Consider the following 19053-nt stretch of genomic DNA (forward strand, 5'->3'; position numbering starts at 1 on the left):
GTAATTAATAGATAGTGCTTGTCATATGTATGTATACATATACACATATACACAATTATACTAATTCAGTGTACTGGTTATTCAGTTATAGGGATCATATATTCTTCATTTGTTATTTCTTCTTTGTGGATTACTAGACTGATACTTTTGATTAATTTTGGATCTCAGGAGAAATTCCTGTAATATGCCAGGGCTTAGTATGATCAAAACAGAACATTTGGAGGTTCTCACCATCTATTAATAATCTTTTTTTCCATTTGTAATCTGTGTACCTACTAGTGGCCAGCATTTTGGTTGGCTTCTTTCATGCTTTTTTGATGTTGATAATCAGAGGATAGTTAGAATTTTCTCCATTAGTTTATAAGGAGTCTTTTTATAATTTTACAGTATTATAGACTTCTTGTTTCATGAATGTAATGGAATGTTACTATTCTGTAACTATTTTGTAAATGTTATTCTGAGGACCATGGGAAGAATTTTATGAACTGATCCAAGTGAAGTCAGCAGAACCAGGAAAATGTTATATGTAATGACTGCAACAATGTAATTGGAAAGAATAGCAACAGCAAAAACAAAATAGTCCAAACCATGGGCTATGAAATTATAACAACCAAGCTTGGCTTCAAGAAGAAATATGAAAGGACTTTCTGTTTCTTTGTAGAGATGGGGGACTGGGGATGGACCACTGACTAAGATGTTGGACTTGGTTGATATGTTGGTTAGTTTTGTTGAGCTTTTTTTCTCTTTTCCTTTTTATTCTTATAAGAGTTCATTTTCTGGAAGAGAGAAAGGAAGGAAAGAAAAGATAATGCAATGTGACATGAATGAAAAGTTTTAAGAGAAATAGTTTCTGCATAATTAATCATTTTATTAATTATTGCTACTGGATAATTAAGAAAAAGGCCATTTGACTATTTTTCCTAAGCCAAAGATAGATCATGGTTGGTTTTTGATTTTTTTTTTTTTAATATACTCTTGAAAAAGTGGATCTTCCTAATGGACAGTAATCAACTCTGATAGATTAATAACTAATGAGAGAGTGAATATTATAATGAGAGGTAAACTTTTTCTAATGAGTGACTTGGGGATGTAACTGATCACTGAGAGGGGACCACCTAATGTAGATAAATATGTCATAGACTGTATAATTCACTTTAGATTAAAGTACGTTGTAAGATTTTCCAGTTGATTGGAGTAACAACTTTATTTAGGTAAGATGATCTAGGTGGGGTAAAATTTTGGGCAGAGTAAAAAATCTCTTTGAAAAACTGGATTTTGAATTAGGAAAAAGGAAAAAATCCTGGATCTCCCCAATAATTGTTTAACAATTATTTCTCTCAGAGATAATATGAAAGCAAAAGATGAATAAAATTTTATTTTTAAAATTTAAAATAAACTTAATATGATGACAGATTAGGAAACATGGAGGGAGATAGCAGAAGACTGCAAGCAAGAGGGAGAGGTGGGATGATGGAATTGCCATAGTTCTGCAGGGTGATTGGATGATCATAGCAGGCAAGGAAAGACTGGGCTGGGTGAGATCACAGATGGGATCTAGTATAGTCCTAGGTGAGCAGACACGTGTTTAACATCTCAACTAACAGAAAAAAGCTTCTGCTAAAGACATGCAGCCAGTCCTCTTCCTGAGACATCAAAGCTAGCTCTTACCACAGATCTAGCTGTGGTCTAAGGCACAGTACAGTGGGATTAGGGTCTCTCTTATCCTGGAGAAAGCCCAAGACTCTCTCTTGACTATTGTGTCTCTTGTTAATTGGTATCGAGTTTGTTACTTTCAGTTTTTTCCCCCATAGACAAAATGACTTGCTCACTCTGGACTTTGAGTTCTTGGACTCATGTAGGACTCTACATTTTATCCTCATTAAATGTCTAAAGTTTTATATTTTTTAAAAAGAAGCAATTCAGCAGAAAACAAGTGAGTAAAGAGTGAACCTGTAGGAAGCTTGTCAGGAGATCCAAGTAAAGCATTTTGTCCCAACAGCATTTCTAGATAAAACTAGTGGGATGGCAACAAAGATATTTTGCCAGTATTCTTCTAGTGATGTCTGCCTAGCATTGGTGGCAGTGAACTTATGCCTTCGTACTGTGCCCACTGTGTTGCTGTTTGAAGAGGCAGAAATGGTGCTTAGCAAGATGAAGGAAAGAAATCTATAGCAGTAAACCAAAGTCACAATTTAGTATGGATTTTATTATAGCATTTTTCTTGGAATCACAATATTGGAACAGAACAGAGAAATAATCCAGCCTAGTCCCCGGAAGTCCCCTAGTGTGGTCCTCAAGCTTCTGTTGGGAAGTGATGGAGAAAGGCATAAGGTGCTCAATAAGAACAAGGAAATTCTGAAGATGATTTGTATTGATTTGGAGAAGTCTAGGGAAAATGGAGAATAATTTAAAGAGGGACATTTTCAGGCCTAGATTTTCTTTCTGACTTCTATGAAAAAAGGTTGAAAGGGAGGGCCAAAATCAAGGAATAAGAGGAAATGGGTGGGAAAAGCTGATGGAATTTGGTTATATAACTTAAGTAAACAGTTGGAAAAGCAACATGCTGCAGGGCAAAGAGTAATGAACTTGGGGCATTAAATTTATTTATTTATTTATTTTTCTTTTTCTTTTTTTTTTTTTCTTTTTATTAATTTTATAATTATAACATTTTTTGACAGTACATATGCATAGGTAATTTTTTACAACATTATCCCTTGTACTCCCTTCTGTTCTGAATTTTTCCCCTCCTTCCCTCCACCCCCTCCCCTAGATGGCAGGCATTCCCATACATATTAAGTATGTTATAGTATATCCTAGGGACAATATATATGCGAAGAACCTAATTTTGTTGTTGTTGTTGTTGTTGCAAAGGAAGAATTGGATTCGGAAGGTAAAAAATAACCTGGGGAGAAAAGCAAAAAATGCTAACAGTTTTACACTCATTTCCCAGTGTTCCTTTTCTGGGTGTAGCTGATTCTGTCCATCATTAATCATTTGGAATTGGATTAGCTCTTCTCTATGTTGAAGATATCCACTTCCATCAGAATACATCCTCATACAGTATCATTCTTGAAGTGTATAATGATCTTTTGGTTCTGCTTGTTTCACTAAGCATCAGTGGATGTAAGTCTTTCCAAGCCTCTCTATATTCATCCTGTTGGTCATTTCTTACAGAACAATAATGTTCCATAACATTCATATACCATAAAATTTACCCAACCATTCTCCAATGGATGGACATCCATTCATTTTCCAGTTTCTAGCCACTATGAAAAGGGCTGCCACAAACATTTTGGCACATACAGGTCCCTTTCCCTTTTTTAGTATTTCTTTGGGATATAAGCCCAATAGTAGCATTGCTGGATCAAAGGGTATACACAATTTGATCACTTTTTGGGCATAATTCCAGATTGCTCTCCAGAATGGTTGGATTCTTTCACAACTCCACCAACAATGTACTAGTGTCCCAGTTTTCCCACATCCCCTCCAACATTCATCATTATTTGTTCCTATCATCTTAGCCAATCTGACAGGTGTGTAGTGGTATCTCAGAGTTGTCTTAATTTGCATTTCTCTGATCAATAGTGATTTGGAACACTCTTTCATGTGAGTGGAAATAGTTTTTTTTTTTTTTTTTTTTTTTTTTATTACCAAAGATTTTTTTTATTATATATATATATATATATTATAATATTATCCCTTGTATTCATTTTTCCAAATTACCCCCCCCTCCCTCTATTCCCTCCCCCCGACGACAGGCAATACCATACATTTTACATGTGTTACAATATAGTCTAGGTACAATACATGTGTGCAAATATCATTTTCTTGTTGCACAATAAACATTAGAATCCGAAGGTACATGCAACCTGGGCAGACAGATATTAGTGCTAACAATTTTCATTCCCCTCCCAGTGTTTCTTCTCTGGGTGTAGCTACCTCTGTCCATCATTGATCAACTGGAAGTGAGTTGGATCTTCTTTATGTTGAAGATTTGAGTGGAAATAGTTTTAATTTCATCATCTGAAAATTGTCTGTTCATATCCTTTGACCATTTATCAATTGGAGAATGGCTTGATTTCTTATAAATTAGAGTCAGTTCTCTATATATTTTGGAAATGAGGCCTTTATCAGAACCTTTAACTGTAAAAATGTTTTCCCAATTTGTTACTTCCCTTCTAATCTTGTTTGCATTAGTTTTGTTTGTACAGAAACTTTTTAATTTGATGTAATCAAAATTTTCTCTTTTGTGATCAATAATGATCTCTAGTTCTCCTCTGGTTGTAAATTCCTTCCTCCTCCACAGGTCTGAAAGGTAGACTATTCTCTGTTCCTCTAATCTATTTATGATCTCATTCTTTATGCCTAAATCATGGATCCATTTTGATCTTATCTTAGTATGTGGTGTTAAGTGTGGATCCATGCCTAGTTTCTGCCATACTAATTTCCAGTTTTCCCAGCAGTTTTTGTCAAATAATGAATTCTTATTTGGGGCATTAAATTTAAAGTCAGTGAACTGAGTTCAAATCTTGGCTCTGCCAATTACTGCGTAAACAAGGTCTGAGGACCTTGGTTTCTTCATCTGAAAAGTGAGGGAGTAGATTAGATTAGATGAGCTTGAAAGACTTCCATCTCTAGTCAACATCCTTCTTCTAAACAGGAGATCATCTGACTATAAACAGTCAGTTCTTAAATGATTGTGCCATCCATAGCCAGTTGTTTCTTCTTTGAGATAAAGTTGATAACCAGGTGAGTTCATAGATGTAAAAGCACTTTGCCAACTCTCAGAAGCCAGGCTAATGGCCTCCGCAAGGGCCTTCATCTGTATCTACATATCTTGTAGCTCTCTTGCCTGTTAAAATGTAAATTTCCTGAGTGCAGGTACTGCCTTGTTAAGATACCTTTACTGGCTAGATTTCTTTCTTAAGGACCAGACCCTTAAAGCAAAGCCAATCTGATTCTCAATGGCCACTAATAGGTTCCAGGCCAAGCCTCATTTGATCATTATTTGGGTCCTGATTGACTCAGATTGAGTGTAAATAGCAATTATTGACCAGAAATCTTGAGGGTCTTTCATTCATTCATTTATTTATATTTTTTTGGACTAAGTGAAAGAAGAGATTCTTTGTCTCAGTTGCTACCTAGCCTTAATCACTGAATGGGTGTGCCCTCAGTCAAACCTGTTGAAGACCTTAGCTTAAAAAGCCTAAGGTCTCCTAGCACCCCGGGCTATTTCCAGTTGTACTGATCTGTATCTGACCTTTGGACCCAGACAGCTCTGGAGGGGAAGGTGAGATAGGTGACCTTGCTCAGCCCTCTCTCATTTAAAATTCAATTCATTTGCATGTCATGACTTTACCTCCCTGATGCCATGATGCTCCTAGAGAATGAAGGACAAATAACAACTACCTTGTGCAGTGCCTGACCCACAAAAGTACTTCCTGTTTATTAATTTGACTTGCTCCATGTCAGGGATTGTATAGTCCTTCTTTCCTCCCTCCCTTCCTTTCCTTCCTCCCTCCCTCCCTTTCCTTCCTCCCTCCCTCCCTCCCTCCCTCCCTCCCTCCCTCCCTCCCTCCCTCCCTCCCTCCCTCCCTTCCTCCCTTCCTTCCTTCCTTCCTTCCTTCCTTCCTTCCTTCCTTCCTTCTTTCCTTCCTTCCTTCCTTCCTTCCTTCCTTCCTTCCTTCCTTCCTTCCTTCCTTCCTTCCTTCCTTCCTCCCTTCCTCCCTCCCTCCCTCCCTCCCTCTTTCTCTCCCTTCCTTTTTTCTTTACTCCCTCCCTTTCTCCCTCCTTCCGTCCTTCTCTCCCTCCCTGCTCAAGGTACCTGTGAACTTACTTTGGGGTATCTTGTCAGGCTTTTTGTAGGATTTCCCTTTGACATCATTCTTTATAGTAGATGTGTTGGCACATAAATTGCAGAGATATTCCTGATGATCTGTTTCTTTATGTTCATTGTGAACACCATGAAAATGGTGTGATCGAGAATCCTATGAAATGACGTTTCTTATTCCTTTGGGCATTGGCTAAAATATCTTTTGCCCATTCCTATCTTTGCTTCTCCAAGGAGAATCTACAAGCTGTCTTTTTATTTAGCAGTGACTTCGTCATGCCTTCTGGTTTCATCTATAGCAGGAGTGTTGATAAGAATGTGGTTCAGTTGCTTCAGTACAGCTCCTGCTTGCTGATTACTGGACAAAGAAAATATAGTGTGTTATCATCTATGAATAGGAGCAGTGGAGGACCCAACAATCCATAGGGAATACCTCTTCAAATTGGACTCTTTTGGATTTCTTTCACGTCCCTGGTTTATGGAAGAATGGTCTGCCTTCTGAGGAAGTTAAGTGCGGTGGAACTTGCCACTGAATCCAGATGGACCTGTTTCCTAATTGAGCAGGCTCAGAAGCTTGAAAGAAACATTAACTCATATCTCCTTTGCTTTTTGCGCTTTCTGGAAATAGGCCAATAGTCCAAACTGGATACTGTAATCAAGTTGGATGCTGCTTGGGTAAAGACACTTCCTAAATGACTAAATTTGTCTTTAGGACCAGATTTTTAAGTAGTACAGTATGATATTTTCTCTTGTCTTCAAATCAGTTTGTGTATAATAAAAATATATGTGATGACTTACTTGTTGATCTCTGAACATCTTTTAGTAGGTCACAGAACCTGCTAATCAAAGGATTAAAATGCAAATTGCCTGATTGAGGTATCATTGAATGACATGCATGTGTGGTCAGTCAGTAAATTGTATCAGTTATGTCAGACCCCTTTCTTGGTTTGATAAAGGGTGGGGCTTAGAGCCAGAAGATATTAAATGCTGTAGAGAGGAGTTACAGAAAGGAATCTGAGGAGATACTTCTCTGACTATACAGTTTTGACTGTAGCAAATGTTATCTTTGTGTGTGTTGGTCTTTTTTGTTGTTTGTGATTGATAACGTGAGCAACTGAGTGGGAATATTGAAAATGACATTATCACTTTTCTGTTATGCGATTTTCAAATCCTGCTGACAGATTATGTGCCAAGTGTCTTGTCAGTTTGTCGATAATATGTAGAGATTGATCATTCAGCTCTGCCTTGATAGTTTGAGATCATTTGTTTTAATAAATAAGATGAGAAGTTGAGTCATATCAATAATATTGTATCTGATAAGATACCCATTGTTTCTTGAGAGGCAGCATGTGATGAAGGAGAAAGGAGGGCTATTGCTCTTGGGGCAGTAAGACCAGGGTTTGAAATGCATTGGCCAAATCACTCTACTTCTCTTGAGTCTAGTTTTCTCATTTGGAAAGTAGGTACAATGATGATCTTACTGCTTCCCTCCCAGGATCTCAGAATTCTGTATCCCCACCACCAGAAATCATGCACATAAAGCATTTTGACATTTTAAAATCACTGTTTGCTCTTGTTACTATGATAATGGTGTGACTGGAGTGAAGTTGTGGTACAGATTAACCAAAAAATCTTTGTTGAGATGCATTATGATTTTATTTGCCTTGACATAATTTTGAATATTAATTCAAAAAATGAATTTGTATTTTTTGACCACAAATAAACTGAAAGAAGAATTTGGTTTGGGAGTATAATCTCAGGCAAATAACAAACAAATTAGATTGCTGTTTTTTTTTTTTTTTTTTAACACAGATAATTATGAGATGGCCATTAATTTTTAAAATGATATATTTACTTTGTTAACTATTTCTTAATTACACATAACAATTTTTTAAACTTCCATTTATTACAATTTTGAGTCCCAAATTCATTCCCTTCTTACCCCACCCCTACTTCTTATGGAGGCAAGCATCTGAAGTCCAGAATATTTCCATGTTAGCTATGCTGTAAAAGAAAATAAAGACCAAGAAAAATAAAATTAGAAAAATTCTTCAATCTGTATTCAAAATTCACCAATTCTCTCTCTGGAAAGTGGATAGTAGTTTTTATCAAGAGTTTTTTAGAGCTGTCTTGATCAGAGTGGCTAAGTTTTTCCCAGCTGATATCTTTAAAATATTGCTGTTACTGTATATAATGATCTCCTGGTTATGCTCACTTCACTCTGTATTAGTTCATTTAAATTTTCCCAGATTTTCTGAAACCGTCCTGCTCATCATTTCTTATAGCACAGTAGCATTTCATCATAATTATATGCCACAATTTATTTAACCAGTTTTTATGGGCATTTCCTTGGTTTTCAATTCTTTGCCATGAAAAGAGACTGGCTATAAATATTTTTGCATAAATAGATCCTTTTCCCTTTTCTTTGATCTCTTTAGGATATAGGCCTAATAGTGGTATTGCTCTGTCAAAGGGTATAGATTTTTATAATTCTTTGATTGCAAATTGTTCTCCAGAATAGTTGAATTGGTTCATGACTCCATCAAGAATATATAATTCATATTAATTTTTAAAAATTATTTTGTTAGGTGAACTCTAAACTTCCTATTGGGACACCTGATTACATGGCACCAGAAGTCCTGACAGTGATGAATGGAGATGGAAAGGGCTTCTATGGACCTGAATGTGATTGGTGGTCATTGGGAGTCATTGCTTATGAAATGGTATATGGAAGATCACCTTTTACTGAGGGGACCACAGCAAAAACTTTTAACAATATCATGAATTTTCAGGTAAACAATTATTGGTGATGCATTTTAACATTTTCCTGAGAAAGAGAAAATATAGCTAACATTAGAAAGTCTTTTGAATATTTGATGTATGCCAGAGGACATCCATTCTTTCAGAAGGTATAATTATTTTAATATGTCAGAGTTTTGCCGAAGCTGTTCTTGAATCATTTTTGAGAAGATGTTCTCCTCATGTCATTATCAATGTTGAGTTTAAAAAAATTGGTGATGTGAAGAGGTCATTTATTTTAAGAAGGAAGCTTTTTGTTCCATTATGAAATGAATGCTGCAAAGTATCTATTTCTTACATAAAATTGTGAATGAGTTATGAATGAATGAAAAGTGCTAACTTAATGGTCAAGATAAATAGAATCATCATTACTAAAAAAGTTTTTTTTTTCCTTTGAAAACAGCGGTTTCTGAAGTTCCCAGAAAGCCCCAAAGTTAGCAGTGAATTTCTTGATCTGATTCAGAGTCTGCTGTGTGGACCGAAAGAAAGGCTGAATTATGAGGGTCTTTGTTGCCATCCATTTTTCTCAAAAATTGATTGGAATAACATTCGTAACTGTAAGTAGAATTGCTTTCATTAAATTTCAGATTCAGGCATTACTAAATATCAGTGAAGTGTGATTTTCTGAACTCATTCTGGCTGAGAGAACTTGGCATAAATTATATAGATAAATGGTTTGCTTTTTTAAGAACATAGAAAAGAATAATATCATAGCTGTCATTGAGTAAAAATGACATCAAAAAATGTTGGCAAAGGACAGGGCCAGTCATAAAACTTAGTTTTTTACATGTCAGCTGAACTTCATCCCCCCCATGACTTTAGGATCATCTAGTGATAGAACTGGAAGGGACTGTGTTGCATGTGCCTGCCTGTGTGTGGGTGTCTTTATGGTCTTCTGTTTGACAGGCTTCATCTCTGATAAAAAACAGATGATGGTATTTGCTCATTTATCTTTCATATGCCAAAAAAAAACCCAAAAAAAACAAAACAAAACACCAACCCACCAAAATTGAAGAATCATTCATAGACATTCACTACTGGAAGGAGCCTTCGAGATCTTTTAAGCCAATCCCTTCATTTTACAGAGGAAGAATGTGAGATCCAGAAAGGGGGTTTGACTTGCCTGTCAGTAGTGTCTCTAGTTAGTGGTAAGAGAGCTTTGTTCTCATTATCCTCAGGCTTCTACAAAGAGAAATCCTAAAATCATGCAGAATCTGCAGGAGGTGGAATGGCATGCCACAGTTTTATAATGACGATTTCTGAAACCTGCTTAATTAAGAGTCGTTATGATCACTTGTTTCTAGATCATTGTTATATGATTTCAGCACTTTGGCCGCTTGTAATTTTTGTCCCATATTGTAAATAAATAATCTATGACAAAATGGATAACATTTCTTTTTAGCTGGCAAGGTAAGCATGTTATCAATGCATGTCTGTTAAGGTCTAAAGTAAGAAATCATAAAATCATAAATCAAAAAAGATTGTGTCTGAATGGAGCAGCATTTTGATGAAACATTTGAATAGTGGCTTTCGGGAGGTCATGAGCTTCTTTCACTATCAATTCAGCATGAAGCAAAAACTTGATGGTTTCTATTTGTAATCCATTTTGATGATGTAACTTTCCATTGAAACATTTCCATCTACAAGTGATATAAATTGTATACTTGCTATATGGTTGATTTTTTTTATTTTCCTGCTAAAAGCTTGGATCAGATTTTTTTATTTTGGTATTGTTGTATTGTTTACCATCATTCCCTCATCTCTTAGAAACAATCAGCATATTAACTGTTTATTCAACTAAATTATTTTCACTTAAGTCATTCAGTGTACAGGGATTAATTTTCTGAATAACTTTAGTAGTCTGTTTGTAGTGTTTTTTTTTCTGTTATGTCAGTCTTGTCAGCCAAGAAGGGTCTGAGACCAGATGTGAAATCATGTCTTCCTGACCCTGTGCCCACTAATGTGTCACCTAGTTTTCATCAAATGACCTCTAAAATCCCTTGCAATTGTTGACTGGATTTTGACTTGATTCTGTATCATTACAGTTATACAAAAAGAAGACATTTAAAAAAAAAAAGTGATACTAAAGTAGGAGTGTGCTAGAATCTATGTGACAGAGACCCTAGGACTGATTTCTCAAATACTGATTCTTATCAAATATGCCTAGGAAACAAAAGTCCTTGATATCAGAAACATAGCCAGTGGCAACAACATTCCTGGGCAGACCAGAATTAGATTAAAATATAACTGGAAAACATTTCATGAAAAAATAAAAATAAGTAACACATAGATGATATATTTTAAAACTCAATCAATATATTCTGGCAGGGATCTTATATATGGATTAATAGCTCCATGTTTAGTTACTCTGAAAATAGTATCGTTCAGACTTGTCCATCAGATTGTATAAATGGGTCCCTGACATCCTTTTATGATTCTTTTAATAAGTAATGAGATAGAATGATTTTTCATTCAATTATTTGCCTATTTGAAAATGGATTTAGCTTGACTCATTTTTTTTTTTTTTTAGTTTCTAGTGTCTTGTTTAATGTTCCTATCAGTCTTTTTCCCATTGACAAGTCATCTTGTCCCTTAGTTTACTCTTATTGATTCAATTATCTATACCTGGATATTACATAAAATTTTCTGTCAACCCTTTAACTTACTCTCTTACCTCAGTCTCATGAAGATCCATGTCTCATACATATCTCAAATGAGCAATTTTGTGGACCTTGACAAAGAAGAAACGTTTCATCAAAGTTGCCTTAATTTTCTTTATAGCCAACTTCATTGTCAGTGCCATTGTCCATTCATTCAATATTTTAAATCAATAACATCCAAAGTTTTTCGGACTCATTTCTATCTTTGAATTAACTGTTTACTCTGGACACTTCTTTTTTGTATAGTATTTCCTGTTTGTAATTTTTTCTGTATCATACCTACCTTAGTATTGGAGCTTGTTATTTCTTGCCTGAACTGTTACACCTTTTTCTCACCAGATTTTCAGCACCACTACTTTGCAGTGTATCTTTGCCATCCCAGCTGAAATGATTTGGTGCCTTTGATCATGCTATTTCATTTCATTAAAGCTCTGTAATTCTTTTCTTTTTGTTTTCCACATTTTGTTTTGACACAAAAAATGCCTCCCAACAAATAACCTAAGCAAGCCCAATATGAAGCAGTTTTCTCTCTTCTTCTCCCCAAAAGTATCAGTTCTTAACAGAAAGGAAGAATGTTTCCTTTAACTTTAACAAAATGATATTGCTATTGACTTTGTATTTGACCAGTTTTGTTGTCTCTCCATTTTGGTTTTATTTACGTTGCTATCCTTGTATATTGTTATTTTGTTTCTCCTAGTACTTCATGTAAATCTTATATTCCTTGAATTTTTCCTATTCATCATTCCTTAGGGCATATTTTGTCAGCCATTCTTCAGTTGCCGGGTACATTTTTTTATTCTTACCAATAGAGCTGCGAGGAATATTTTTGTATATCTGGGTTTTACTTTTTATTGATTATCTTCTTGGAATATATTTTCCAATAGAAGACTCATTGGATCTGGGGGTAGGAATAATTTAATATCTTCAGTAATTCTAAGTCGTTTTTTAGAGTGATTGAACAAATTCATAGCTCCATGCATCAACAGTGAAGTATTAGGCTTGCTTTTCTACAGCTCCTCTCATGATGAGCTTTCTTTCCTTTTAGCATTTTAGATCGCTTGATTTTTGTATAGTGATAGTCAAAAAAAATTTTTTTTCTGATTTTTGAACACCTTTTCAGGTGGTTAATGGTTTGTATGTTTTTAGCCAACTCTATTGGCTACTTTTTTACTGGGGAATAATTTTTTTTGTATTATATAGTCTTTTTGTTTTATTATTATAACTTTTTATTGACAGAACATATGCATGGGTAATTTTTTACCACATTATCCCTTGCACTCACTTCTGTTCTGACTTTTCCCTTCCTTCCCTCCACCCCTACCCTAGATGACAGGGAATCCTATACATGTTTAATATGTTATAGTATATCCTAGATACAATATATGTGTGCAGAACCATCCAATTCTCTTGTTGCATAAGAAGAATTGGATTCAGAAGGTAAAAAATAACCTGGGAAGAAAAACAAAAATGCAAACAGTTTACACTCATTTCTCAAGTGTTCCTTCTCTGGGTGTAGCTGATTCTGTCCATCATTGATCAGTTGGAACTGAATTAGATCTTCTCTTTGTTGAGGGGAATAATTCTTAATTTTATGTCTTCACTAAACATTCTTAGATGTCACATTTTTATCAGACTTATTTCTTGGGAAGACATTTCCCCAAGTCCATTACCTTTTGATTATGCCTGTGTTCGTTTTATAATATATGAAAAGTTTAAATTTTATATAATTGAGATAATCATTTTGCTGTTTCTTCTATTGTCTTCTTCATTCTTCTCTCTTTATTCTTCATTGTCTTCTATCTTTTTATCTAGTTGTGGACTTTTCCCTTATTGTGAGTGATATATATTTATTATTTTTTACATACTTACTCATTTGGAATTATTTTGTGGAATAAGGTAAAAAATGCAATCTAAAACCATTTTACAGCAAACTGCTTTCTGGTGGTTGTGTCCTTGGACTTTTTGAACATTCTTTGTTATGGCTTTCTATTCTTGAGAACAAATGCAGATTTATATAAGATTATTTCAGTTTCCTCATCACTTCCTACTGTCTTTCTTGTCCCATATTCATTTTAGGCATATCTCTTTGTCCTTTCTTTGGTCTCCCATGTCTCAACCCAATTTCTGAGGCTTTGCTAAAATGGTATCCTAAGAATGGAATATGCTTTTTTTTTATCCTAGATTTCTCAGTCTTCTCTTTCCTTTATCATATGAAGCACAGCTGAAATTTCATCATCTTCATGAAGGCTTTTTGCAGTGATCACAATAATTTATTGTATCTTCTAGCTTTATCTAGTCTGGACATGAAACCTCTATAGCCACTTTCTTTGATTTTTATCTCAGTTATATATTTATCTTCATTGCCTAGGCTAAGATTGTGCTTTCCTGTAGCCTTTGATATACGTTTGTCTTTGTTCATGCAGAAGTTTATCTTATTTTTATGGCTTGAGGTCATAAATGTGACCATATCAATGGCTTAAATTTTAACCAAAAAGATGTTAATAACTAGTTCTTCTATTTCTTTTATCTCCTTGTACAGTGTACCATTAGTCACTTCTTCTTGGTGGTAAAAATCTTGGTAACCATAAGTGCTGTTTAGAAGATGAAATTGAAAATGTTTGACTTAGTATTTATTGAATGCTCATTGTAGTCCTGGCATAGTTCTGAACAGATTTCTTTATCATCATCCAACAACATTTATTTATGTTCCTTTATGTATATGGCACTATAATAACTGATATTTACATTAACAGCTCTAAAACTGTCTCTGAACTTTGGTCTGATTAAAAAATCTTGGGATTTACATGGGATAGGTTTAGACATTTTTTTTTCCTACTCCATGATGATCAATACAAAAAGATACTTAAGTGAACTGAAGAGTTAATGCATCTCACAAATAGGTCTGATTTATTTGTGATGCTTACCACATTTTAGCAGGATTAAAAAGCCTTTTAAATACTTTTTTCCCCTTCATTTAGTCTCTCAAATAGTTGTCAGATGTAAAACAACAACATCAAAGAAAAACAGGAAACAAGAATTCCACATTGCCATTGTTTTATAGACGCCTGCTTTTCATGTCAGGCATTTCTACATGCCTGTCATTAACTTCTTGTGTTTTCACATCATTTCTTCTTGTCTTCAACAAACAAACTCATAGGAAGACATTAGTTACTCATCAACTCTCTTATTCATGCTAATTCAAACTTTAAAAAATTAAATAAAATAGAAATTAAGAATTTTTATATGCAGAATGTTAGTTAAAAACTTATAATTGACTTTGGTTGTCTTTTTCCTTTTTTTGGTCAAATCTTCTTAAAATGTGGCATCTCAAATTAGATATGATTTTGTAATAAGAAATTCCATCTAATCTCTTTTTGGACAAAGAGATATACCAAATCTGAATCTCTCAAAAGTGCTCTTGGACATCATATGCATTAACATATTATAATAGTATATAGAATTTTTATAATAGTATGATTATTGAGTAGATTGACAATGGTTTTGCAATCACATATTATAATCAGCAATGATATCTGAAAGGACATGGAAGGAGGTAGAGTCAAGATGGAGGCATGAGAGGAAGATGTACAGCTTACTTCTTTTATTATTATTATTATTATTATTATTTTTATTATATATTTTTAAATAATATTATCCCTTGTATTCATTTTTCCAGATTATCCCCCCCTCCGTCTACTCCCTCCCCCCCGATGACAGGCAATCCCATACATTTTACATGTGTTACAATATAACCTAGATACAATACATGTGTGTAAATACCATTTTCTTGTTGCACAATAAGCATTAGATTCCAAAGGTACATGTAACCTGGGCAGACAGACATTAGTGCTAATAATTTACATTCACTTCCCAGTGTTCCTTCTCTGGGTGTAGCTACCTCTGTCCATCATTGATCAACTGGAAGTGAGTTGGATCTACTTTATGTTGAAAATTTCCACTTCCATCAGAATACATCCTCATACAGTATTGTTGTTGAAGTGTACAGCGATCTTCTGGTTCTGCTCATTTCACTCAGCATCAGTTGATGTAAGTCTCTCCAAGCCTCTCTGTATTCCTCCTGTACAGCTTACTTCTTACCAAACTTTTCCTACAATGATCTAGAAGGTGAGCTCAAACTGAATTTTGATTAGGAAAGCCAATAAAAAGTGAATCATTTTTCCAACCTCAGGTGGCTTTGTGAGATAGAGAAAGTCTGTGGATCTTAGAGATGAGGGTCTGACCAAGAGAGAGTAAGTGGCAGAAGTATCCCTACACCCAAGAACCAAAGAGGGCTGAGACAGAGCACTAGGTCAGGAATTATCCAGCAGAAAGATCCATGGGGATCCCCGAGCTAATGCTGGGTACATGAGTGAATGATATCTGGCAGCTAACTCTGTTGCTCTCTCCCCAGTTCTAGGCCACAGATCTAGAATGGAAGGAAGCAGTCACAAGCATTGTCTTTAGCTCTGCACTTGCTCTGAGCAAGGAACCAGTAGCAGAAATGTTGAATGGCTGTGATCCCAAGAATAGAGCTCGGATTCACTTCTTTAGCTTTTAGCCCAGCATGTAAACCTGTATTAGAATAAACAGGGTTGGAGTTCTAGACCATAGCAGAGCAGGAAGTTCAGCTGCTTTGAATCATAGAACTTCTCAATGAGCTAATAGTGACTAAGACTAATAGCAGTCTACAGAAACTCTCAAGGACAAGTCTACAGACCCGAATCTTTCAGGAATTTGTAGAGCTTAGACAGGAAAGAAAGTAAACAGAACTCTCATGGGAGATCACACCACTTTAGGAGCATTAAAAGCTTGCAGTCCCCTAGCCTGATCTTGGAAGCAATATAAGGACCAAAGAGAACAGATTAGGTCAGATCCTTCCCCCTCCCCCAAAGTATGTGCAGAGCCTAGTACTAATGTAAAGACCAAAGTTAAGTGAGGAGAATGAGCAAACAAAAAAGTCTTACCACATAGAACAATTAAGGCAACAAGGAAGCTTATGACACAAATAACAAGAATGATTTGAAAGCTTCTGTAAGCAAAACCTCAAAGAAAAATGCATATTGAACAGAAGCCAAATGTAAGTTCCTGGAGGAGTTAAAAAGCAAGAGTTTAAAAATTGAATGAAAGTGATAGAGGAAAAAATGGGAAAAAAAGTAAGCCCTAGGGAAGAAAAATATGAAAAGAGAAGTGAAAGCTTTGAAAAAGTGGTTGAAACCATAATAAAGAAAATAACTCTGAAAATTAGAAGCGACCAATTGGAAACTAATGATTACAAAACATCAAGAAATAATAAGACAAAGTCAAAAATCTGGAAGAAAAGCTGTAGAATGTCTTGTAGGAAAAACAACTGATCTGAAAAACAGATTGGGGAGAGATAATTTAAGAATCATTGGAACTGAAACACATAAGCAAAAAAGAACTAGACATCATATTTCATGAAATCATAAAAGAAAACTGCCCAAATATCTTAGAATCAGATGATAAAGTAGAAATTGAAAGAATCCATCAGTGGCCTCTTGAAAGAAACTTCAAAATAAAAACTCCCAGGAATATTAAAGCAAAAGCCCAGATCTCACAGAAGGGAAAATACTGGAAATAGAAATAAAGAATTCAGGTACAAAGGAGCCAAACCACATAAAGATTTAGCATCCAGTGCTCCAAAAGATAGAGATCTTAGAATATGATGTTACAAAAGATCTAGACCTTTTAGAATAGCCTTCTTAGTAAAACAGTATAATTCTTTAGGAGGAAAATGGATATTTAATGAAATAGACTTCTGAATATTCCTGATAAAGAGACCAGAAGTGGAATTTATAATTTGATAGGTATCGAGAACCATGAAAAGTCAAACATGCATGAGTAGTCATTTGGGACTAAATAAATTTACACTATTTAGAACCTTAAATGTCGTAGAGGTATTCTAATTAGACAGAGGGCCTGGAGTGCTTCTATTAGTTTTGGTAATTTCAGAAAGATGGAAAGGGCAGGGAAGAAGAATATACTGGTAGAATGTGGAGGGGAGAGGGAAAATGGAGGAAAATTATCACATAAATGGGGTGCAAAGCAGAAGCTTGATACACAAGTTGGGGATAATGGGAAAGGAGCAGAAGACATTGAACCTCACCTTTAACTGAATAGGATAAAGGAAGGAAAAATATGCATACATAGAGAGTAGAGAAATACATCAGCACAGCTAGAAGGCGCAGTAGGCCCTGAAGTCAGGAGGACCTGAGTTCAAATTTGGCCTTAGATATTTAACACTTACTAGCTGTGTGACTCTGGGCAAGTCACTTAACCCCAATTGCTTCATTCCCCCTAAAAAAAAAGAGAGAGAGAGAGAAATGCATCTAACCTTACAGGGTTATTGGAAGTAAAGGGGTTAAGGGAAAGTGAAGAAGAGAAGAGGGTGTATTAAGAGAAGCATTAATCAGAATCAAAACACATTCTTAAAGAAGGAACAGAAAAAAGAAGGAAGAGCATCAGAAAATAGGTTGGAAAGAAATACACAGTTAGCAATTCATAATCCATAGTGAATGGAATGAACTCACCCACAAAACAGAGTTAACAGAATGAATTAGAAACCAGAATCCAGAAACTTGAAACATAAAGATAATACAGAGTTAAAATAAAGGATTGAAACAGAATCTATTACATTTCAGCTCAAGTGAAAGAGCTTGGAAAATAAGAGCAGTATCACAAGGTTGAAGAAAGGAAATTGTCTCAAATGTTTAAATAGAGAACAGAGAACACAGCTCTAAATTATAGGCCAGTGAGCTTGAGTTCAATTCCTGGAAAAATGCTAGAACAGATCATTAAGGATGGTTTACAAATATCTAGATGGGAAAATGGCAATTACTTGGCTTCAAGAACAGATCAGACAGACTCATGCTACTTCCTTATTTGACAGGATCACTAAACTAATAAATATAGGGAATGCCATGGGCATAGTTTACCTAAATCTTTAGCAAACTTTTTGAAAAAGTATCTCCTTCTTTTCTAGTGGAGAAAATAAAGTGACATGGATTAGATGATGATACAATCAGATTGATTCAGAATTTCTGGACTCATAAAAGTTAATGTTGCCATGTCAACATTGCAAGGATGTCTTCAGTGGAGACGAAGATCCTCAAGGATCTTTGACCCTATGTTATTTCATGTTTAAATCAGGGACCTGAGGTGGTAATTAAAGATAAAGGTATGTATTGCTCATCAGATTTTGCAGCAGTTATAGATCTAGAAAGAATAGGATCAAAGATTTAAAGCTGGAGAAGAACAATGAGATGATTCAAATCAATTCCAATTGTTCAGTGATGAAGAGAACATCTACACCCAAAGAGAGGACCGTGGGAACTGAGTGTGGACCACAACATAGCATTTGTACTTTTTTCTATTGCTGTTTGCTTGCATTTTGTTTTCTTCTCCAGTTTTTTTTCCCCTTCTTCATTCAATTTTTCTTGTGCAGCAAGATTAAATGTTATAAATGTGTGTGTGTGTGTGTGTGTGTGTGTGTGTGTGTGTGTGTGTGTGATGCTGTGTGTATATATTGGATTTAACATATATTTTAACACATTTAACAGGTATTGGACTACTTGTCGTTTAGGGGAGTGGTGGGGGGAAGGAGGGAAAAATTTGGAACAGAAGGCTTTGCAAGAGTCAGTATTGAAAAATTACCCATGCATATGTTTTGTAAATAAAAAGCTTTAATTAAAAAAAAAAACAATAATAAAGCTGAAAAAGACCTGTTTAGTCTAACTCTCTCCTAAG

General features: G+C 35.1%; 1 protein-coding gene across 1 annotated transcript in view; it reads left to right on the top strand.

The window, feature by feature from the left end:
• The window catches only part of CIT (citron rho-interacting serine/threonine kinase), a 158636-nt gene that overhangs the window by 34705 nt on the left and 104878 nt on the right, over positions 1-19053 (top strand). Inside the window, exons 8-9 of the mRNA XM_074296515.1 lie at positions 8419-8622; positions 9033-9186. Of these exons, the coding sequence (XP_074152616.1) occupies positions 8419-8622; positions 9033-9186 (358 nt within the window). The remainder of the gene's footprint in view (positions 1-8418; positions 8623-9032; positions 9187-19053) is intronic.

This window comes from Sminthopsis crassicaudata, chromosome 1, assembly GCF_048593235.1.
Source record: "Sminthopsis crassicaudata isolate SCR6 chromosome 1, ASM4859323v1, whole genome shotgun sequence".
Lineage (NCBI taxonomy): Eukaryota > Metazoa > Chordata > Mammalia > Dasyuromorphia > Dasyuridae > Sminthopsis > Sminthopsis crassicaudata.